This window comes from Mustela erminea, chromosome 8, assembly GCF_009829155.1.
Source record: "Mustela erminea isolate mMusErm1 chromosome 8, mMusErm1.Pri, whole genome shotgun sequence".
Classification (NCBI taxonomy): domain Eukaryota; kingdom Metazoa; phylum Chordata; class Mammalia; order Carnivora; family Mustelidae; genus Mustela; species Mustela erminea.
This window is the reverse complement of record NC_045621.1, coordinates 41,677,211-41,698,878: the sequence shown is the minus strand read 5'-3', so window position 1 is coordinate 41,698,878 and position 21,668 is coordinate 41,677,211. Positions and strand designations below refer to the sequence as shown.

At 46.9% G+C, this 21,668-nt stretch overlaps 1 protein-coding gene across 3 annotated transcripts in view; it reads right to left on the bottom strand.

Moving 5' to 3' along the window:
- Positions 1–18,460: 18,460 nt before the first annotated feature.
- The window catches only part of SH3BP4 (SH3 domain binding protein 4), an 82,089-nt gene continuing 78,881 nt past the window's right edge, over positions 18,461–21,668 (bottom strand). For all 3 annotated transcript variants that reach the window (XM_032355246.1, XM_032355247.1, XM_032355248.1), the window contains 2 exons: positions 21,155–21,343; positions 18,461–20,418 (listed from right to left, as the gene is read on the bottom strand). In XM_032355246.1, the coding sequence (XP_032211137.1) occupies positions 20,194–20,418; positions 21,155–21,343 (414 nt within the window). In that variant the 3' untranslated portion in view covers positions 18,461–20,193. The remainder of the gene's footprint in view (positions 20,419–21,154; positions 21,344–21,668) is intronic.

Below are 21,668 nucleotides of genomic sequence, written 5' to 3'. Positions count from 1 at the left end.
GCTTTATTCCCCTCTCCATGGCTCAGCCTCTGGAAAAAGTTGTCTCGACCTCCTTTCCAGCCTTCCCTCCTGCCGTATTCATGCTCCCTCTTTGCCCCATTGGGCCTCATGCCTGCAGGACCAGATAAAGCCTCATCTTTGCTCCTGGACACACACTCAGCCTTGGCGCATGAATGATTCCCCTCCCCCCCTCCCCCCGTTTATTTGCCTATTTAGGTATTTGTAAGTACCTGAGAATTCACTACCCAAAGCAATAGCTGGGTCACTAGCAATGACCTACACATAGCCTGTGGTTTTGCCACCTTTACATCCTGCTGCCTTCATCCACCAGAGGCTAATCACCCAAACCTTACTTTTGCTTTCTGCATAGTTTTGCTGCAATGCTGTGGACGGATAGAGCTCACCGGTCTGCTCTTCTCCCGGCTGGCCTGGTGTTGTTTCCATGGCTTTGCTAAGGCTCCCAGGGCTGCAGTGAGTGTTCTAGTCTAGGTTTCCTGTGGTATGTGAGCGCTGTGTCCCGGGTTTGTTATTCTTCTTTTAAAATCGTTCTTGGAACTATTTTCAACGCATACATGGCTGGTTTGCTCAGCAACCACACGGTGCAATGTCCCACCACAGACTCTGCTGTCCCCACGCCATCATTTTAAGTGGTTGCAAACTCCATCGCGTGGACGAAGCCATTTCCCTGACTCTAAGCAACTCTATCCATACTCAGGGAGGATGGCGATAAATCCACCAGGAACGTCCTGACGGCATAACTTTCCCCGTATTTAGATGCACTTCTTCTCCTCTGTATCATCTCAGATCATCAAAAATGCAGGTCAGTGAAGCCAATGGCCACGCACGGACCTCCCCTCCCTCATCAACCACCCATGCTCCTGTGGGCTCGCTCTTTGGCACATTTCTACGGATTTGCAAAAGATGGACTGTTAATTATTAAACAGTTGAGTACGCTCCTTTGGCTTTTCTAGAAGGGACAGGAAGAGTTCAGGATTTCTGCAGGCATAATGGATGCTAGCTGGAAGAGAGGGAAGACACGGGAGGAGAAGATAAAAGTAAGGACTGTCCCCACATGTATGGAGACCAAGCAGCAGAGACGTTCAGCACTGTTCTCGTTATTGGGCGCCGTTGAACAAAACTCCCTAAACGTCGAGGTGGAAAACAACAGCCATTTCTCATGTTCTTGGATTCTGTGAGTCATGAATGCGTGCAGGGCACAGGCAGGATGTTTTGTCTCTGTTCCACAATGCAAAAAGCTTGAGTGACTGGAAACTTCTGCAGTGATGTTCACTCACCTGTCTGGTGCCTGGGCTGGGCTGAGCAGGGACTGTTGACCATTGCACTTCCGCATGGCCTCACTGTGATGTGGGCCTGCCCAGAACATGGGGGCTCAGAATAATAGGACTTTTTACGTAGCAGTCAAGACTTCAGGTGTGAATGTTCCAGAAACCATGTGGACTCTTGCCCTGGTTTCAGCTGTCACACAGCCTCCCTTTGCCATATTCTATTGACTGAAGCAGTTGCCCTCCTTCCAGTGCCAGGGGGCAGGTGCCAAGAGTGCATGTCTGCATGGAAGCAATGGCAAAGGGGCGCTTGACAAACTGCAGAGAGCAAGGAAGGGGACGAAACGGAACCTGGGGGAAGAGATAGCTCAGCCATTCCGGAAGTCCCAGGAGAGAGCAGCAGTGGGATGGAGATAGGGTGTGGTAGCCGGACGTGGGGAGTCTGAGGACTTGGCCCCAGTGATCACGTATTCCTAGGAGACAAGAACTGGGGAGTTGCATAGTACCCAATTCCAGCCACATATGGTGAAGGGCTGACTGTCCAGACACAAAATTGCTCAGTGGTCCAAGGCTCATACTCTTCAGGTGTCCTGGCCAACTGTCATGTAGACTCAGCAGCTCTTCCCTGAGTGAGACAAAATGAGCTGAAATTCAACTGCAATAAATTCATTCTAAAGAAGAATAGGAGACTCTTTGCCAGGTATAGTAAAATAGTGTTTGGTTTCCCCTGGCTTTTAGCTGCAGAAAGGAAGCAGCCCAGGACGCTGGCCGCGGGTAAATCAGACTGAGGAAGGAGGTTTCCGGTGGTCTTGATAAAGCTATGCGGCCAGGAACACAGTGGGAACTGATGGTCTCTTTGTTGCTAAGATGGAAAGGGATGTCTCTACTATTCCAAAGATAAAATAAAGTGTTACAAGAATCACTAGTAGGAGAGTCCCATGTTCTTCCCTAGATGGGTTTCCAAGGTGTGAATATTTCCCCCTTGGTGCAGGGTGGCTGGAATCAGGGCCTGGCATCCTATACCTTTCTGAGAGAAGTGTCTGTGACCCAAGGCTGGGCTGAGGACAAAATTCTGACTTAAGGATAGGCTGATCTCACCACTTGCCCCTCGGGGTGCTGTGAATGTTAAAATGTCACTGCGACCATGGTCGTGGCAGTGAGTGAACTTGGGTCCATCCCGGCACCCCCACCATTCCAACAGTGGCTCTGCATTAGATTCCCCCCAAGGCAGTGGATGACACAAACTGGTCAAAAATAAACCAAACTTGAAGCATGTCTTTGATCAGGACCTGATGTGTGAAGGAGTTTCCCATGGGGAGGGTGTCCTGTAGCGCCCTGCAGGGGAGCACTCCTTGAGTCTTGCAGGCTTTCTAGGGAGATTCATAGGAATTCCTTGCGGGGAGGGGTTTCAACATTTTTCACAAAGTTGCCTGGATTACTACTAAAAATATTTTTTACATTATTTTCTTTAAAAAAAAACAAACAAACCCAAAAACAAAAACAAAAGCAAAACAAAACAAAGAAAAACCTTTTGGAAAAGCATTCTTTTGGCAGCACAATGCATCTCTCTATGGTTAGTGACCTCATTGCTTCCTGTTACTCTGTCGGCAGAGGCAGGACTCCCACAAGCCAGCCAGCCTGACCTGTGCTCATCTTAGGATTGTGCTAGATCTTGGCATGTCTCTGTGGCCCATGTATATGGCCTCTGGAGTGAGCCCACCAAGTATACATTTGGAAATAATGCATCGTAAGAAGGAGAGTAGAAGAGCACAAGGTAGCCCAAAGCCAAAGACCCAACTGGGGAGGGGAGGCCCATTCTAATTCGGGACAGTGTTTGTTCCACAAACTGGGTCTAAGACCCAACCTGAGCAGACTCATTCCTGTATCTAAGGAAGAGGATCTGAAAATTTAAAAGTGGCTAGGAATGAACAGACTTGCTGCTTCATTAAACTTCCCCCACTCTGCAGTATTAACTGTGATGGGGAAAGGGTGTGCAGTTGGTGGCTTGGCAGCCTGCCCATGGACGTTTCATGGTGACCTGGAATCAGGGCCTGGTATCTCATACCTACCTGTGGCCTGGAACATGGAGACAGTTCCTAGGAGCTGAGCATGGAATGATTCCTGCATCAAGCAGTCCAAAGGGCCTGATGAGATGGGCAAAGGAATGGCCAGGAGAAGATGAAGACCCAGTGAGGAGGCCTGGCAAGGGGTTGGGGAGCTGAGTCAAGGAGGAGTTGTCTGAGTAAAAAAATACAATGAATCAACATTGACCAATTAAAACAAGTCCAATACCTCAACTTTCAAATTGTCCAAGATATTTTGAAATTATAATTCCAAGGGAGATCTAAAACCAGAGTCGATGGGGAACTTATAATGGATTTGGATCAGGCCAGCAACAGCTGATTGCTCTCATCTATCTTAATGTCACCAAAGGAGGGACAGCCAGACAACCTGTGCTTCCTGAAGCTGGGCAATGAGAAGTTTGCAGTACAATAATACCTGTGAAGTATTATTATAATTGAACTTTAACCTAATCAAGCCTCTAGATTTACCCATTCACAGAAAATATGAGGTTTAGAATAAATTTAAATGATGCCCCAGTGATTCAGCCAGCCAAATCAAAAAGTGAGACATTCTGTCAGGCAAATGACCTGGAAAATGATTAGCTTGTTTCCAACAAATAACTGGCATGGAAAAACCAGAGGAGGAGACAAAACCATTAAGATTACAAGAGAATTAAGAGACACATCAGCTGAAAGCAATAAATAGAGCAAATGAACCATAAAGGCCAATTCCAATTTCCTACCATAATCAGGAAAGTTGATGAGAGATTAGTTATTAGGTAACACGGATAAATTGCTGGTAATCTTTTCAGTGGGGTAATGGTATTGTGGGTACATTTAAGCTTTGATCACTTATCTGTTAGACATAAATATTGGGGTATTTATGAGTGAAATGATATGATATCTAGGATTTATTTTAATTGTTCCAGAAAAAAAGAAGTTTTAGGAAGACAGATAAACACAAAGAACAGAGTGTAGGTGATTGTCAAAATGGGTGCTGGGTACCAAAGTTCACTGTATTCTTCTATTTTTGAGTGTTTGAAATGTTTTAATATTAAAAGCTAATCCCCTGGATTAGCAAAGGTATAGAGAATTTTGTATTTCTTGCATTATATTATCCATAGCTTAACAGTTTTCTATGGTTCTATGTTCTATTTCTCTCCTCATTATGTTCTTCCTTTCCTTAAAATGTTGGGGCATATTTATAACTGTTTTAAAGCCCTTCTCTGCTAAGTCCATCATCTCTCCATCATCTGTAGCATTTCTGGGTCTGTCTCTATGTCTGATTTTATCCAGACCATGTGTCACATTTTCTCACAACTTTGTGTGTCTAGAAAGTTTTGATTGGGTATCAGATATTGTGAACATTTCATTATTGAGTGCCCACATTTTGTTGCCTTCCTTTAAATAGTACTGCAGTGTTTTTTGTTTGTTTCTTTGTTTTTTTGGCAAGAAGTTAAATTATTTTTCCATTAAATTGATCTTTTAGAGTTTCATTTTTAATTTTTCTGTGTGTGACAGGTTTAGAGTCATTTTTACTCTGTGGCTAGTTTTGTCTGTGACTAATGCATGACTTTCTGCATTCTTTTCTGAACTCCCTGTATCTTCAACGAGGCCTCTTCACTGGACTGGTTGGAACTATGTGAGCTCTGGAAATTATTTGGCTTACAATCTCCAGAATTGCTCTTTTAAAAAAAAAGTTTTTTTTACGTAGTTCTGCTGGAGACATAGCTGCTGGTTATCACTTTGTTGGTGATCTTTCTAGAGAGGAGCAAATGGGAGACTGAGGGCAGAAATTAAGGATGGGGACTGGGTGGGACTCTGTAGTTGTTCCTTCCCTGAAAGTTCAACTTTCAGCTAGGAGAGGGGGGTCTTCATGTACAGTTATGTACATATACCAAAGGAGACCTTCCAAAGAGCGATTTTTCTGTGTAGCTTATTCCATTCCAGTCCTCTGCTCCATAGATCCTGAACTCCCTGAACTCTAGTCCCTGACCCTTAACTCAGTGGGCTCTTTGTGATTCACTTGGATTTCTTCTCCTTGTGCCGCACTCTGGAGAGTGCCTCCAGCAGAAATCTGGGTCAATAGTGGCATTCACCTTATTTGCTTTTCTTCTCTGAAAATCCTGCCCTGACTTTGGTCCAATATCTGAACACCATTGTCTTCTACAATTTGTCCAGTTTTATAGTTGTTTAGTTTATGGTAGGTAGGCAGGTTCTGGGAAGCAAGAGCCTAAATATGTCATTTCTTAAAAAAAAAAAAAAATGCTTAATCAGTCTAGAAACTTCTTCTTCTAAATGAACCAAGGCAGAGATGTGGTCTAGACAAAAATATATTTTTATAACACATTTTAGTGTTTATACATATAGTATAAAACATACAGTGTTTTATGGCTAGTATACACCTAAGGGAAGAAGTGACCATGACTCATTATATTGTTTTATTCTTAAATTCATTTGTTATCTTTGCAGGAAGAAGGAAAAAAAGGACAAATAGAAAAACAAAACAACCATAAACCAGAACAGAAGAGGGAATCAACTCCTATGGGTCTCAAAGACCTTTAAAGGAAATCCGATCGTTAGAGTAAATAATGAACAAGCTAACCTGCAAAACCCCAGAAGTCTCCCTCCTCCCTCATTGGACACATGCACTACCCATATATAATAGTGTTTGTATCCGGCACTATATAAACATGCACTGGTCTCAGTGGCATGCAGAAAGCTTTGAATGTCCAATAACAGTGGACAGATATGGGTATAAACCACTTTCATTATGAGTTCGAATTCAAAACAAATGAGCCTATTCAAGAGCAAGGACAGAGAGGAGGGGCAGTCGAATTCCTATACACTTTCTCTTCACAACTGCCCATCCTGCGCTCTCAGACCCTCAGATCCAGCATGGCGCAGGCTTCTCTATATGCTGGTGGAGTAGTTGGCCTGGTCGAGGTCACATCTGACCACTCTGGGTGGAAGGGTTGTCCTACAATGCAGGGCAGACAGGCAGAATGCTAGCCGGCAATAGCCACTCACGTAGAGATACACGTAGCTGTATCTCCAGCATTCTGAGCTGGCCTCCTCACTGGTTTCCACTGGCAACACAGACGATCCTATTTCCCTTGAAGTGAGGTTTTAGGTTGACTTTGCAGAGGTTAGACCTTATTGTGTCTTTCTTCATTTAACTCAGGATAATGTATGGATGAAAAAACAGTAGTGGAATTTTTTTTTTTTTTCAAAGCAAAAGGTGCTTAAGTGCAGCTAAAGCCCGTAAGTTTTCCCAGACGACTAAAAGGAACTTCTACAGAGTTCCTGTTTATGGATGGCAGCCCTTCATTTTGACAAAGTTGAGCTATAAAACTACAGGTAATGATATTAGAACTAGACGCCTACAGGCAGTTTTCAGGGGCCTACCATACATTCAGATCTCTGGTATGAAATGGTTTTATAAAATATGATGGCAGTTTTGTTCCTTTAAGCAATTCTAAGTACAATAGAGGATGCAGCTTAAAAGTGAATGAGCAGCGAGGAGGGGGCTGAGTTCTTCAGATGAAGGAGATTCTCACCGTGTGTGGATAGAATCAAAAGAACCAGCAAATTAAGTACTGTGCTCAGCTTCAGTTTTGGGCTCTGTGGAGTTGTCAGACTATCCTTGTGAGAATTTGAGTGACTCAGCAGTGGGACCCTCTTGTCCCTTCCCCTCCCCTTCCTACCACAAGTGTCTACTGTGCTGCTCAATACTGGCCACCAGGGGCACCATAGTCAGCAGAACTAGACCAGGCACATGCCCAGAGTCCTGTAGGAGAGGCTTAAGTCAGGGAAGTAGTTACGTTAAAGACATTTAAATGACAAAGTAGGGTAAGTTCTTGGGAGGAAAGAGTCACGGGATCTACCAGTAGTTCATGAAGGAACCTGGCCAAGCCTGAGGATTGGAGGGGAACCCTAGAGAGGTGCTAGAGAAGGAGCTTCCCAGGGAAGTGCCAGGGGGTGCAAGGGAGAAAGCCATCTCCAAAGAGGGGACCCCGTGTATGTCTAGGAGGGTTCAGAGAACTGAGAGCAGGTATCACACGTGACCTATCCTGGTCCTCTCGTCCTCGGGAAGTCTCTGCTGAAGTTTAGTGTTCTCTGGGTTGACCAGATGTCATTTGGGTCTCCTCACTTCTATCCAGAGAGGAGAGTTCTGGCTGCCTCTTCTCAGAGCGAGTGTGTGAGGACAAGCTGTGCAGACCCCCCGGTAAACATTTATGGGCAGCCCCAGTAAGAGCACTTACAGGTCCCTGCATTTTTTATTGCCTTTCTCTTTAATTTTTATGCAGCTCCCATAGAAACATTTTAAAGACTCACAAGCTGTCAGAGAATGTTTCAAAATACCCTAAAGAATCAGACTACATGAAATCTACCTCTTTAACATATTGTAGAGCTGTGATAAGCAACTAATATTTATGTTAGAGAAACACAGATTTAAATGTATCTTCAGAAACTAAAACTAAATGAAACTAAATGAAAGAACTGATATTTCCCCCAAATGATAGTCTCCCTATCATTATTCCTTTGGGCGTGCAGAAAACATAAATCAAAGATGCTCTGTATGAGTTATAAAATAGCGTCATGGGTAACCATGTAAGAGGAGCTCTGTCAGAACTCATTCTCCAATCATTTCTCCAGAAGGTGGGGCAAGTACCATGCAATTGAGAGTGTATTTTTTCTTTTGGAAAATAAAATTTCACTCTTTTGCCTAAACTGTGGGTAATTCAGCAAGGATAGACCCAAACAATTTTTCCTCCTGTATTAAATCTGGATCCAGATAAACCCTCCATGTTTAGGAGAAATATTACGTTGTAATGGACAGGAGGGAAAACCTGAAGATGGCTTTCCAGTCGCATCACTTTAAGATACAAGATTTTCATATTAAAGCTTCAGAGTGATATTAAAGAAAATGGAAGATTTCCAAAGGGGAGAAGGGCTTTAGGTTTATATTCATACTTGGTTTCCGTTAAGACGTTACTGTCCTTTGGTGGGTTCTTGGCTTCTGGAGAAATACCATGTTGCAGACATTTCTTAGCAAAGCATCCCCAAAAAGGCAGCTCACCTGAGAAGTTCTCTGGCTGTTGGATGCTGCAGCTTGGACTGTAGGCAGCTGGGGTCGGGAGAGAGATGGCCGTGGGAGGTGGGATCCCAGGAGGCCGGCTGCCAGTCCACAAGGAGGACACTTCTGGTTAGAACTCAAGACTACGTCATGGTGATGATAAATCAGTATCACTTCATTGGACTCAATCCTGTGTCAGGGGGCATCTACTGCTTCTGTGGGTAGTCGCTGTCTGTACCTTTAACGACCCGTTTGGCCATTTGGTTCAAGACTACATCACATCACTTCCGGCTCCCACATTCTCTAGTCGAACCACCTCACTCTTCACAGGCTCCTTCCCTGCTGCGGCCCCAACCCCAGGCTTCCTGCCCTCAGTTAGGAGGAGCTTTGGCATCTGGTCGTATCTAGGAAAAGAGCTCAGACAAAAGACATCCTTGCTTTTTTTTACAGTGAAGAATGAGAGCAGAATCTGCAGGCGGGCCAGGCTCCTGGAGTGTTTGGTGGATAACAGGTGCACTCAGTTTATTCCAAATTGGAGCTCTGGTTGTGACTCCAAGTGAACCAAACCCTGTTGGCTGTTTCACTGTATGCTGGTTTTATTAAAATGCATTTGGCTTTAAACTTAAAAACCTCACTCACTTAACTCATAAGCTGTACATGTGTATGGCGCTGGGTCAGTTACATCTCAATTAAAACTTAAAAAAGAAAAAAAAGCATGTCGCTTTCATCAGGAATCCTTTAAGGCATCCCTGCTGTGTGAGTCCCTGTTACAGAAATTACAGTGATGAGTTTAAAGTCATGTAATTGCATTTACCTTTGATGCCAATGGCACTGAAAAATGCAGATCATAAGTTAGAACCCCCGGCTGCACCTTCACCATGAGGCTCTTAGGCCTGTTTTTAGGGCAGGAAGATCGGGCCGTCTACGCACGCTCCACACGCACAGGGGAACTCCATCTAGGATCTCCACTGGAGTCTGTGCCTCTTCCTTACAGGATTTCTAGTTGGTGTATGGTTATTGCAACCGACTAGCGGACCACTCCCAGGCTCCCTCCTCCAGAGCTGGCTGTGTGACAGTGTGCTGGCTAGCGAAACACGATGGATTTCTACTGAGTGTTATTGCTGGGAAAGTTCTCGTTTCCCTTGTAAAAGGAGACATGCTTAGTGGGATGACCCCAGGCTCTTTGCCCTCTCCCCTTATGACTGCCTGGAGAAAGGACCTGGCGCCTAGAAATTCGAGAGCTCTCTTGAGCAGAGGACAAAGCCACGCGAAGGACGGCTGTGCGGGGATAGAAGGAGGCTGGCTCCCTTAGCAGGAGCATGAGCCCCTGAGCACTCACCCACCTGGTCAACTTGTCAGTAAGAAAAATGAACCCCTCCCCCCTGCCCATAGTCTCTCTTAGTTTCTGTGGCATGCAGCCAAGTGCAGTCCTGGCAGACAGACAGAATGACGCACGTTGTATGTAGGGCATGCATGGTGTGTGGTTGCTGAGAGCCTGTGGGCGGGCTGTGCCCTGGGTGCCGGCTGGGACCATGACCAGTGTTGCTGGGCTCTCCTCTTACCCCCACTTAGCATCACGCTGCTGGGTCCCTCTGGGATACTCATTAAAACTCTGAATTAGTATATAGTCTTTTACACGGACATCATCTTTTTATGGCTTCTAGGCTAGTGGTTGTCACAGTTTTGCGGATTACCAACCTGTTAAAAATTCCAGACATCCTCCGAAGGGGGTGCACAGAGCAAAATGAACAAAAAATCAGCACACTATCTGAGGGTTCCCTAGACACCCCCAGAAACCCATCCAGGTCTGGCTGGTTGGGTACCCTGGCTGAAAACATCCAGGTACCCTGGCTGAAAATATCCAGTTCTGGGCATATAAATCAGTTTTGATTTTCTGCCTATCTTTACCCACTTTACTGATGAACAATATGCAAATTAGGTACTTGTTCGATTTTTTAATTTTGCAAATTGAGGGATTCGTTGTCTCCCCAGAGCCAATTCTAAATTACTCTCATTTCATACGTTATTATCTGCAGCAAAAAATATGTGGAAGTATGAAAATATCAGCATTATAGGGTAAGAAATCAAAAGGCACAGAAAAGATCTGCAACAGAAAGTTCTTCCCCCAAATGCAGATCTCCAGGCCCCAGCGACCTCCCTGCCCCACTAAGCATAATTCTAATAGTGTCGTAATGTCATTCTAAGAGTGCTTCGTGTATGGCCCTGTTTTTTACTTTTAACATAAATGAAAAAATCTTGTTTCACTTACTGTATCTTGGAGACCCTTTTGCACCAGTAATTACAGAGCTGCCTATTCCATTTGAATAGGTATTGGTTGAACAGTATTCCCCTATATAAATGTACCACAATTCATCTAACTGTCCCATTAGCGACGGACATTTGTATCACAGCAGATTTTAAAGTCACTCTTCCTTTAGCCGTCCTCTGCGCTGACTTCTAGGCAGCCCCTGATGTATGCGGACAGAACGGGAACGAATTACATCTGTTTCACCAAAGGAAATTAAAAATGAAAGGCCTGTTGCAAACCTCTCTACCTTTTATCATCTCCACGTAAAACATTCTGAAGTCAGAAATACAATTTTTGCTATTTACCACTTGCAACGATGCACGTGACAGTTTCGGTCTCTTGCTGGGGATTTGGGCTCACAGGAAAACATCACCTGGGTGTGGCAGGAAAGGGGGACAACAAGGGCCTTGGAGCCAAGCTGCCTGGTCCTTAGGTCTCAGCTCCATGCTTCAGAGCTGTGTGACGTTGGGGAAGTTGCTTAACCTCTCTGCGCCTTACTTTCTCATCTGTAAACCATGGCTAATTGTACCTATTTTACACGGATGTTGCAAGGATCAAATGAGTTAAAATTTTTAAAGTTCTGGGGCAGCTGGCTGTCTCAGTAGTTAAGTATCTGCCTTCGGCTCAGGTCATGGTCCCAGGGCCCTGGGATCGAGCCCTTCATTGGGCTCCCTGCTCAACAGGAAGCCTGCTTTTCCCTCTTCCACTCCCCCTGCTTGTGTTCCCTCTCTTGCTGTGTCTCTCTGTCAAACAAATAAAATCTTAAAAAGGACATCTCTAAAGTTCTTAAGACTATGACAGGCACAAAGCGGGGGCCAAGTGTTGGTGGTTATTAGTCTCGGTGGCCTTGGTGTAAAGGCCAGTCGTCACGCCAGGTAAGCGATGCTGGGAGGCCTGCCTCAGAATCCTTCTGGATGTCTGTGCAGGTACAACACACAGGTGCACACATATAAGAATGCCCTACACCTCCTGGGTACATGGGAGTCATTGAGCCTGCTCTGGCCAGCAGGAGGGGCTTCTCCAGAGTCCTTGCCTCAGCACCAATGTTAACCAAATGAGCGAACTGGCTTCTGCCCACACAGGGTCCCCCATGGAGGTAGGTAGGAGGCAGCTGGAAATCCCCACACCCGGCTGTGAATGTTAGCCCCTGAATTCAGAACACTGAGTGAGGCCCAAACCTCAGGCCGGGGCTGCGGAGGTCGGTCTCCAGCAGGGCACAGCAGTCCCTGTCTGCCAAACAGGAAGCCCGAGGAGGCCCAGGGAAGGGAGGGAGGCCCAGGGCATGGAGCCCACACCCCCCTAAGCACCAGCCGGCGGCCCCTTTGTGCCCCCAGGGGAAGGGACAGCTCTACGGGTGCCTGTGACACGGTTCGTATCAGGGAAGCCTCCGTGAAAAGAGTTGCCTGGATTTTAATTAAAGTTCAGCAGGAGGTAGAAGAAAGTGAGACAGCGTGTGGAGGCTCAGGAGTCTGGAGCCGTGGCCCCAGAGGTACGGGGGACATCACAACGCAGAAGCCGCGCCCGTCCACTTCTCTGCAGAAACAGAAATCACTTCCCCTTCTCTGCCTAGGGTTTGGCGTACAATTAAAAACTGAGCATTCCCTCACAGCGCACCTCGGACTCAGATGGAAAACCCGGGGAAACGCAGATTCCTGGGCCCTCACAAGCATCTGGTTCTAAAAGTCCAGGAAGGCCTTGGAATCTGCATTTTTAATATGCTTCTTCCCCGTGTGCCCCCAAACCATGAGTCTCCTTCAGGTGGTCCACGGACTTCACTTAGAAATAAAAAATCAGGTGAATGGTCACAGCAATTACGGTCTAAAAAACGATCTTATACAGCTGAATTCTTTCTCAAGATAGCTAGGATGGTACTCCCTTCACTTCCTCCCAGAGTTTTCGGCAGAAGACGACTAGGATTCCAAACTACTAATGATATTTTAACCAGACGTCTGTTGTAATCTGACTGACCTGCAAAATACCCACATAAGAGTATCAAAACGTTTGAATAGCACGAAGTAAAGTATTACGTTTTGAAGACATTTCGAAAGTAACGATGCTAGTTGCCTGCCTTGTTGGAAGGGCAGTGTGAGTGTGGGGCAAAGCTCTTTCACTCAGGGAGAAATGCTGCCGGACGGCGCCAGAGATCTCCAGTAACATTTTAAGCATCATTTTGGAATACATATTACATGTCACAAAGAGAAAATGGAGTTGCTTTTACTTTGGTATGAATTTCTGAATGCACAGCGGATTTATTTTTGTTTGGATAGCTCTGGATATCCTGCGTATGGCATCATGACACTGGCCATTGCTATCTGTCTATGGATTTTGCACAAACCTAATATTTGAAAAATGAGAGCTCTCTCCCAGGGTCTGGGAAAAAGACGTAAATCTCCAAAGTCTGTATAAATTATTTCTAACTAGGTCAAGAGCCTGTGTCCCTCACCCATATCCATTACTTTTTCTGTCTTTAATTTCTCGACTCATCTCTCACCCGGAAAATGTGATAATTAGGTATACGTAAAGGTGTTTTGCAAGATGACCTAGAGAACTGGAATCTGATTTTCCAAAGATATATATATATACTTTAACACATCAGTCTATCCTTATGAGTTTACCAGCTGCACAAAGAATATACCTGCGTCCAGCGTTTCTGTCCACACACAGGATTGCATTCGTAAATTTCCGTGTCCAGGCATGAAGCTGACTCGTCAGCCTGGATCCTACTAAAGTCTTCATTCTATAGACGTTGATTCTATCCAGGCTCTGAGAAAGTGAGTCACTTCTCCATATCCCTTCTCTTCTGGAGGGCGGCCCCGGGAGTGGTGGGGTTGCCAGGCAACTGTGCCGCCTGCCCCCTGCTTGCTCAGGTGTCAGGGGGGCCTGACTTGATCTCCCCCGGGGGGCCGCAGATGCTCACCAAGTGTCTCCACGTCTGCTATCCTCAGCTAGGTGTGACCATCCACACCTTGGGTGTGAAATGACTTTGCATTTGGAATGTAGGAAAAGGCGCGGATGTGCGAACCACAACGCAAACACTTGTTATTCCAAGTGTGAGTTTCGGCTGAGCTGAACACATGTGATGTCACAGTGGGAAGACTGGTGAACTAAAACGAGTAGAGTAAAAACTTCTGGAAAATATCCAGAATTGACTTGCCCGTAAAACTTGTATTTGTTTGATAAAAAGAAATCCTTACAAAGACACACAAAGCTATTCAGGCCCTCGTGTGTAGCCTCCCTCCAGCTGGATGCTCCGTCGTGGCCCCTGGGGCGCTCTTCCTTCAGCCAGCCACACACCCGAGAATTTACTGGGTGTGAGTTGGGCACTGTGGCATCTTCCTCGCTCCGTTTGTGGTCTGTGGGACACAAGGTGCAAATGCATGGAAAGATTCGGATTATATTTGTGGTAAGGACGGAGGGCTGCAGGAAAACAGGTTGGGTTTTTCTTGGTGCATCCAAGAAGACTTCCCACGGGACTCTGATGATCAGAGCAGAACCCCGAAGGAATAAAACTCGTCAGAAGCCCAGGTGCGTGTTTGCAAGCAACAGAAATTGGCCCTGGCTGATGCTTCTGGAAAGGGGATTATTCAGATAATTAGGTCAATCTCCCCGGGGGCTGGGAGAGGAGCCACGCTCGGTGCTGACATCCAGAACTGGCCTGATGAGGAAGGCGCGCCACGTATGTCAGGGAGGGTCGAGGACCCGGGACCACTGCTGCCCCGACCGTTCCACCACCCCCTTGGCTCCCTCTGCAAGTTGCTGGTCTCTGAGTCAGAGATCCACTCGTCACATGCCTGCATTTAGCTGCAAGAGAAGCTGCGAGTTTGTGTTTTCTGGGTTCCAAATAGAGTGAAAGCATTCTCAAGACGCCGAGCACCTAGAGAACGCGAGAAAGCCCTTGTTACCACAGTGAGGAGGGTGGTCTGGGAGAAACAGCCACAAGGGCAGAGGGCCACGGAAACAGTCAGTCTCATGTTGTTTCTCCCTTGTTTGTCCAAAAATTCAAGTCTTAAGAAAAAAATGCTTGGATGCTGGTCATCGGCCAACATTTTACTTCGCCAAGAACCACTACTCCTACAATTTACTCTCCTTATCAGTTACTAAAATAAAGGACATTTTAACACCAAAAAGGAATGGAGAGCTTAATCTCAGGACCAGGAACAATGATTTGATTTGCATAAGTTTGTCTGAATGGAAAGCCTCAGTCCACTGTGCTTATTTCTCTCATTTTGAGTGGGCAGGTGGAAGCTTCGTCGGGGCCAACAGCGACCGACACGTGGGCGTGGGAGAGCCCCTGTTCGTCTCCTTGAAACATGGGGGCCACTGAAGGTGGGTGTGAAACAGAGGGGGCATGGGTTTGTTTTAGAAGGACTGTCCTGGGGGCCAGGATCGAAGGAGAAACCCCAAGAGAAATGGAAGGGATCGAATCAGAAGCCTTCATTAATAATCATTATAATGAGCCGCTGCCTTCGGCTCAGGTCATGATCTCAGGATCCTGGGATTGAGTCTCGCATCGGGCTCTCTGCTCAGCAGGGAGCCTGCTTCCTTCTCTCTCTCTCTCTGCCTGCCTCTCAGTGTACTTGTAATTTCTGTCAAATAAATAAATAAATAAAATCTTTAAAAAAAAATCATTATAATGGGAGTGGGTGTGGGGGGGGGAAAGAGGGGAAGCACTGTGGCTTCTTTAATCTTCTCTTGGGCTGCTTCAATAATAATGCGGCCGTCTCCCTTCAATTTCAAAGGTCTGCTTCTTCCTTCCTGGAATACAGATCCTGGAGGGCCAGGAGCTGGCTCCTCTCTCCCTCCTGCTGTGTGTGTGCAAAACTGGCTTCCAGGACATGCACCGGGCGAGCAGCCCTCCCACCAAGCTGCCCACATCTCACAAGGCTTATGCCGCATGTGTACTCCTGTTCTGGCTGTCCCTTGCTGAGCCCTGGAGTGAAGATTACAGCGAGAGTTGTACTGCGTACGTAGGACCTGACTAGACAGATATTCTTCCAAAATGCAAAGCAACTGAATTGGGAAATTAAGGAAAATGACTTCAGATATTTAGAAAGTCACAGACACGACTAGTTTATTCCTTCGATTCCCTTCTGCCTTGCTAGGTAGAGTAACAGATCAGAGGAGCAAAGCTTTAAAAATACTCTTCTGGATGAGCTGAGGCAGAAAACATCCTGCAAATCCTTTGAAGCAACTAGCGAGCATATCTGATGTCAGTTTCCTTACCATGAGCTTCCTGGTTTTTTAAATAAGGAAAAAAAATACATCTTCATTTTCATAAACCTCTAACTGAACATTAGCATCTCCTCCGGGCATGCACGGAGGCAAGGGACCTCTAGGAGGAATCCCTGTGATTTTGTCAATGATTTCTCAAGCTCAGATACTTGCAACGCTCATCATTATTCTGTAAGTTTATGGTGGATGAGACCTGCTACTATGTTGTTATTTGGTGCCTAAAATAGCATATATATCCCCGTGACAATTAAAAAAACCTTTTGCTAACTGCATGTAAATGTAATTGCTTTCATTTGTAAGCCCCGGGTTTGCTTATTTTATGTGTTTACCTAATTGCGAGGACTTCAGAGCTTTATCCAAGTGCCAAAGGGGTCCACGGGAGGGTTTAAAGTCCTGCATTGTACCCACTCCAATCCGTTCCCTGATTTCCATAACCGAGCTGGGCTTGTGGGCAACCGGGACTCTTCCTTCACTTAAAAAAAAAAAAATTGCGGCAAAAAACACATAGTGAAAGTCTATCGTCTTCACCCTTTTAAGTAGTTCAATACAGTTCTGTAGTGACGCCCATTTATAGTACTGTGCAACCCAACCTAGGACGAACTCTTTGCTGGAAATGCCGGGGTCTTCAAAGTGGAAGATGTTTGCTTCTATTTCAAGTACACTTCAATAAAGCTGAAATTTTTAAGAAAGGAATAATTTGGACTAAGTGCAAATATTTTAAATACTTGAGGTTTTAGGGAAATGGACATGAAATTGTAAGATTGTAAAATGTGTACTGCGCACACATGTTCCAGCAGAGGTCTGTGAGGGGTGGAGGAACAACCCTGCTGGCTGGTCCCCTGGTCCCCCAGAGCACAGCGGTCGGTGGCACTGCCCGCTCGCTCCCAGGCACCTGCTTCTCAGACAATGGCCTGTGTGCTGTTGGGTTTCTCTTTGCTGATGCGGTGGGAGTGCACAGCTGGGGGTGGACGGAGCTTGCACTGGCCACTGCACCAGCTGGGCCTGTTTGCTGCTCCCCCCACTCCCAGCTGCTTCCCTCCTCTTTGAAAACAAGGTCATCACGAAGATGAATTGGAGCAAACCTTTCAGAGACCGCAGGTGTGGCAAAGCCTGGGCACTTGGCGACACTCTTTTTTCCCCTGAATTCAGGTTACTGTTTCAGATGATGCCATTTCAATCTATTTTACATAAAATTGAATTTTATTATAGCATAAATCATGGACCAAACTGACAGCATTTCCCTCATGGCCAGAAATGAACTATTAGGTAAATTAATTGCTTTTGGTGTACACTTGAGTTCCATCCCTGCCATGTTCTCCCCCCTTCGAACATTTCACAAACTGCTGAGTCCAATGCTCTCATCGCTGGCCAAATAGGTCTTACACTGGTTGTAAACCCAGTACGAAGCCTCCCCTAGGCCCCCCGATAGCCAAGCTATCTGCGTTGAAGGACCGTTTCCATCAGTCACAGTCAATTCCCTCCCACAATACGTTCGTGGCACCAGGCTCTGGGGGTTCAGTAACGCGTTCAGATGCTCAATGACCTCAAGGAGCTCAGTGTGGCTGATGGTCCAGGGAGCAGCTCTGCTGCTGAACGTTCTCGGGAGGCGCAGCCAAGCCTGAGCATGAGCCAGGAGCAGACCATACAGCAGGAAGCAGGAGCTGAGTGGCCAGGTGGCGGGGAGGGTGTTGAGTAGTGAGTAGTAAGAAGAGCGAAGGGAGAGAAGGCAAAGACCGAGGTCCCGTTGTGGCAGTAGAAATGCACGGGAGACGACAGGGGGCTGGGATCTGGTGACAACTCGTGGGGAAGGCTGTCCTAGGACAGAGCCTGGGCTTGGCTGCCAAAACAGGTGATAGAGGGCGTGGGGAGCTTGGTGATCACGAGCGATTTGGCTCCGGTCCCATGTGACATGACCGTATGACAGTCAAGTGAGGACCGAGGCAGGAATTTATTATGGACAAAATGTCTTCTTCTCAGGAAAAAAAAAATTTTTAACCAAATCCTTTTCCTGAATATTTGGTCTTTAAAAAGACCTGCCAACACCATAATTTTATACGCAAATGACTATTACTTTGAATATCAGAATTAACATTAATAATGAACTGGAGATTTTTTTTCTTCTTTTTAATTTTAAGTAGGGTCCATGCCCAGCAGGGAGCCCACACCGGGCCTGAACTCTTGACTGTGAGGTAGACCTAGGCCTGAGCTAAAGTCAAGAGTTGGATGCTTAATTGACTGAGTCACCCAGGCGTCTGGAGAACTAGAGATTTTAACTAAGCTTCCTGGACCAGACTACAGAATATTCGGTAAAAATATAAGTCATCTGCTGAACCAACGGTCATACTGTCCTCGAGGGACGGCTCTTTGGGAAGGAGCCGTTATGCACAGATGGTTTCACAAGGTTTTATTGTTTTATTTAAAGTTTGGTTGTGTACAGAAAAACACGCACACACACACACACACACACACAATAGGTTAAAATATCCAAATAAAATTTACTGCAACTTTTGTAGAATTTAATTTTTGTGCTACAAGACATGTTGCATAGGAAACTATTTAAAGCCCCTGAGGAAAAATATCCACGGTTTAAGGTGCGACTGGTTTTGCTTCTTCTTTGGGGAGAAGGCGAGAGATACCTCTGAAACAATGATGGTGGGAGAGAGAAGCGGAGTTTATGGTGACTTCGTGGGATGATTGGGGAATCGCGTGTCCTGGTTCTTGCAGCATTAAGAAACATAGTGTTTTTCTGTGTGTTCCTAGCCAGATGATCTTCAGGATCTGAATCAGCAGATACATAAGAATGTTTCAGCCCAATAGGGATCACCCACTGATTACACTAGGTAATTAACATAACACATCTCAAGACAGCAGATAGAGAGAATGAGGTCCAGGAATCCCAAGTGGCCCACCACCAAGCCACACAAGCAGGCTGAGTGTCCTAGTACATACCCGGAATCATCCCTCTCCATCTGCCAGGTAGCTCCTCCGTCCTGCCCCATCCCCCCCTCCCAAGCTGCCACCAGCACAGCAGGATGGCAGAGCCCAGCACTGTGTGCCCATGTACAATCACAGAGATCGGCAGCGGTAAAGGGCATCAGTGCAACGCTCTGAGTCCCCGACTTTCGGTGGGAAACAGTTTCCTTTCTGGAAAACGTTCATCCTGCTTGGAGCCTATTCATCTTTCTCTTGGACAGAAAAAAGTCGGTGTCCCCTATGTTATTTCCTAGGCCACAGGGGTGTGCCAGGAAGGAACAGGGGCTGACTTTGTAATGAATGAAGTGGAGTCGGCTAGTGGCAGCCGACCCCTCTGTGCACACGCTGGCGCAGGGCTTCCCTCCCCCGCCCCCAAGGAGAAACAGGACAGCGGTGGCTGATGGCTGTGGGAACCCCCACACGGCCAATGGCACCATTCTCTTGAAGGACTGCACGCAGGTGGGGGCCAGGACGAATACCAGCTCCCAGCTGCCTTCTCAGCTCATGGGCACCTGCTGGCTCGGGTCCCACTAAAGCTCGAAGAAGGTCTACTGATCATTTCCTGTAACACGAGGCAAAGAGACAGAAGAGAATCAAGTTGAGAGGGGACAGCAGGACCTAGGACACTCTTGGAAAGGATGGGCAAGCGCCGGACTCATCAACTGAAAACCACGTTCCTATTTGATTTACCCTTTTTTACAAGTAGAGAGCAAAAGGGGTCCAACACTTGAACAAGCGTCTCTCCACGTGCTAAGTGTGGCTGGGAATCACAAATGTCCCCAGTGACCTTTAAATACATATATACATCTGTGACATAATTTAAAAAGGTCTTTATAGAACATAAAAACCTCAACAGCATCCTCTCCTATTAAGGTGTTTTTTTTTTTTTTTTAAACCTTTATGGTCCTTTAAAAAAATGAGATACCACCTTTCTCAACTGCCTCCCCCTAAACTTTAAAAAAAGGAGTTTTCAATTTAAATTTACACCTAACAAGTAGAAAGCTATGTGATTGGCAATGACCTGCAGTAGAAATTCCCTTAGGCACCCCCACCCGGCCCCCACCAGCGATGGAGGAGGGCGGTGGAGCATTGCTGTGTGCTTGGTCCTTGGGTGTGGGCCCAGCCCTAGAGGGACCCCAGATGCGTCTGAGCAGCTGGCCCTTCCTCCCTCCCCCGCTCCATGTGACGGCGTGGGCATCCAGGACAGACTGACGGTGCAGTGCCCAGAGCAGCGGTGGGTGTGAGGGAACCCACTCAAATCACAAAGTCATCGTGGTCCACGGGACTGAAGGCAGCTGCTCTCAGAATGTCCAGGGAGTTCACCAGGATCAGAGTCCCAGTGAGGTGTTTCCAGCGCTTGGTGATGGGGTTTTTCATCTTGTCCAGACCTATGTGGAGCTCCTGGATGACATCCCGGTAGCTGTCCCCGATCTGGTGGCTCCAGGTTAATAAAAAGTCATAGGCGGGTTTCCACATGGCCTGGATGGTGGTGGAGTCGTCCAAGATAAAAGAAGGGAGGGGGGAGAGAAGATGGTGGACAGTAAGAGATCTGACCCTATTCTTCAATCCTATTATTTCATCCTATTATTATTTGATCCTATTAAGCAGTTCCTTTGCTCATTATTTATGTTTCTCCTTGGAGCGAGGGACAAACCTAGAGAAACAGGAGGAACAGACCCTGTCCAGAGCCAGCACATTTCCGAGGGAAGGTGTTTTGTGCAAGAGCAGGTATGTAGCAAAGGGCATCTGAGGAGACAGGAAGGACTCTCTCTCCTTGAATCCCTGCAGCACTTTCCAGGTGGGCCATTTCTTTAGAAATTCACTGAGTGAATAAAGGACACCCTTGTTCTGGGATTTCCTCCTTCCTACGTCTCCTGGCCTGACCCCACTTTCCAGAAGCTTAAAGCAACCTCCGCCACCAAGTGAGACTACAAAGAACCTGTGAGCAGGTACCCAAGTTTCACAACATACCAGGTGTTTAGCCAACACAGACCTGGCCAGAGACCAGGCAGAAGTGGCCACAAAGGGCTCCGTTCATGTGCTGCTCCATCTGACGGAAGGTCCCTGAAGATCGGGATGCGCAGCCAAGTCCAGGGAAAGAGGACACTCACCCCCCCGCTCAGGGAGAGCCTCCCCTTCTCACGTCCACTCACTTGTCCCTGTCCACATGCTCTCCAGCAGATAGAGCTGAGTGCATCTCCTCGCCCAGGCTCACCTCGCTATCCACGACCCCATTCCTGTCCCGGTGCGGAGACTCGTACGCGTCCATCTGCTGCTTGGACACCTTGGCGAGCTTCTCGGCTAGCTCCCTCCAGCGCTGCGCCACCTCGACCGCCGTGGTCAGGAGCACGAAGTCCTGGATGAGTCTGACCACCAGGCCCTGGCAGTCCATTTTCAGTAAGGCCTGCGGAGGAAGGAGCAGGGCACAGGGCAGGTCAGAGGGCAGGCTCCGGTTTCAAGCAAGGGCAATGGGCTCTTTCTCCCGAAGGTTCTAGGACCTAGAAAGTGCCCCCTGAACTCAGGCATGGCCGACACCCACAGGATGGAAGGAAAGCAATGAGTTTTGCAGGGTGGACTGGGTTTGCCAGTACTCTCCCTGCAAAGTCACATCCACCTGGAGACTCAGACTGTGTTCGGAAACACGGTCTTTGTGGCTGCTACTCATTAACACCAGGTTACGGTGGATTAGGGCAGCCCTCGTCCAATGACTGGTTGTCTTTATAAGGGGA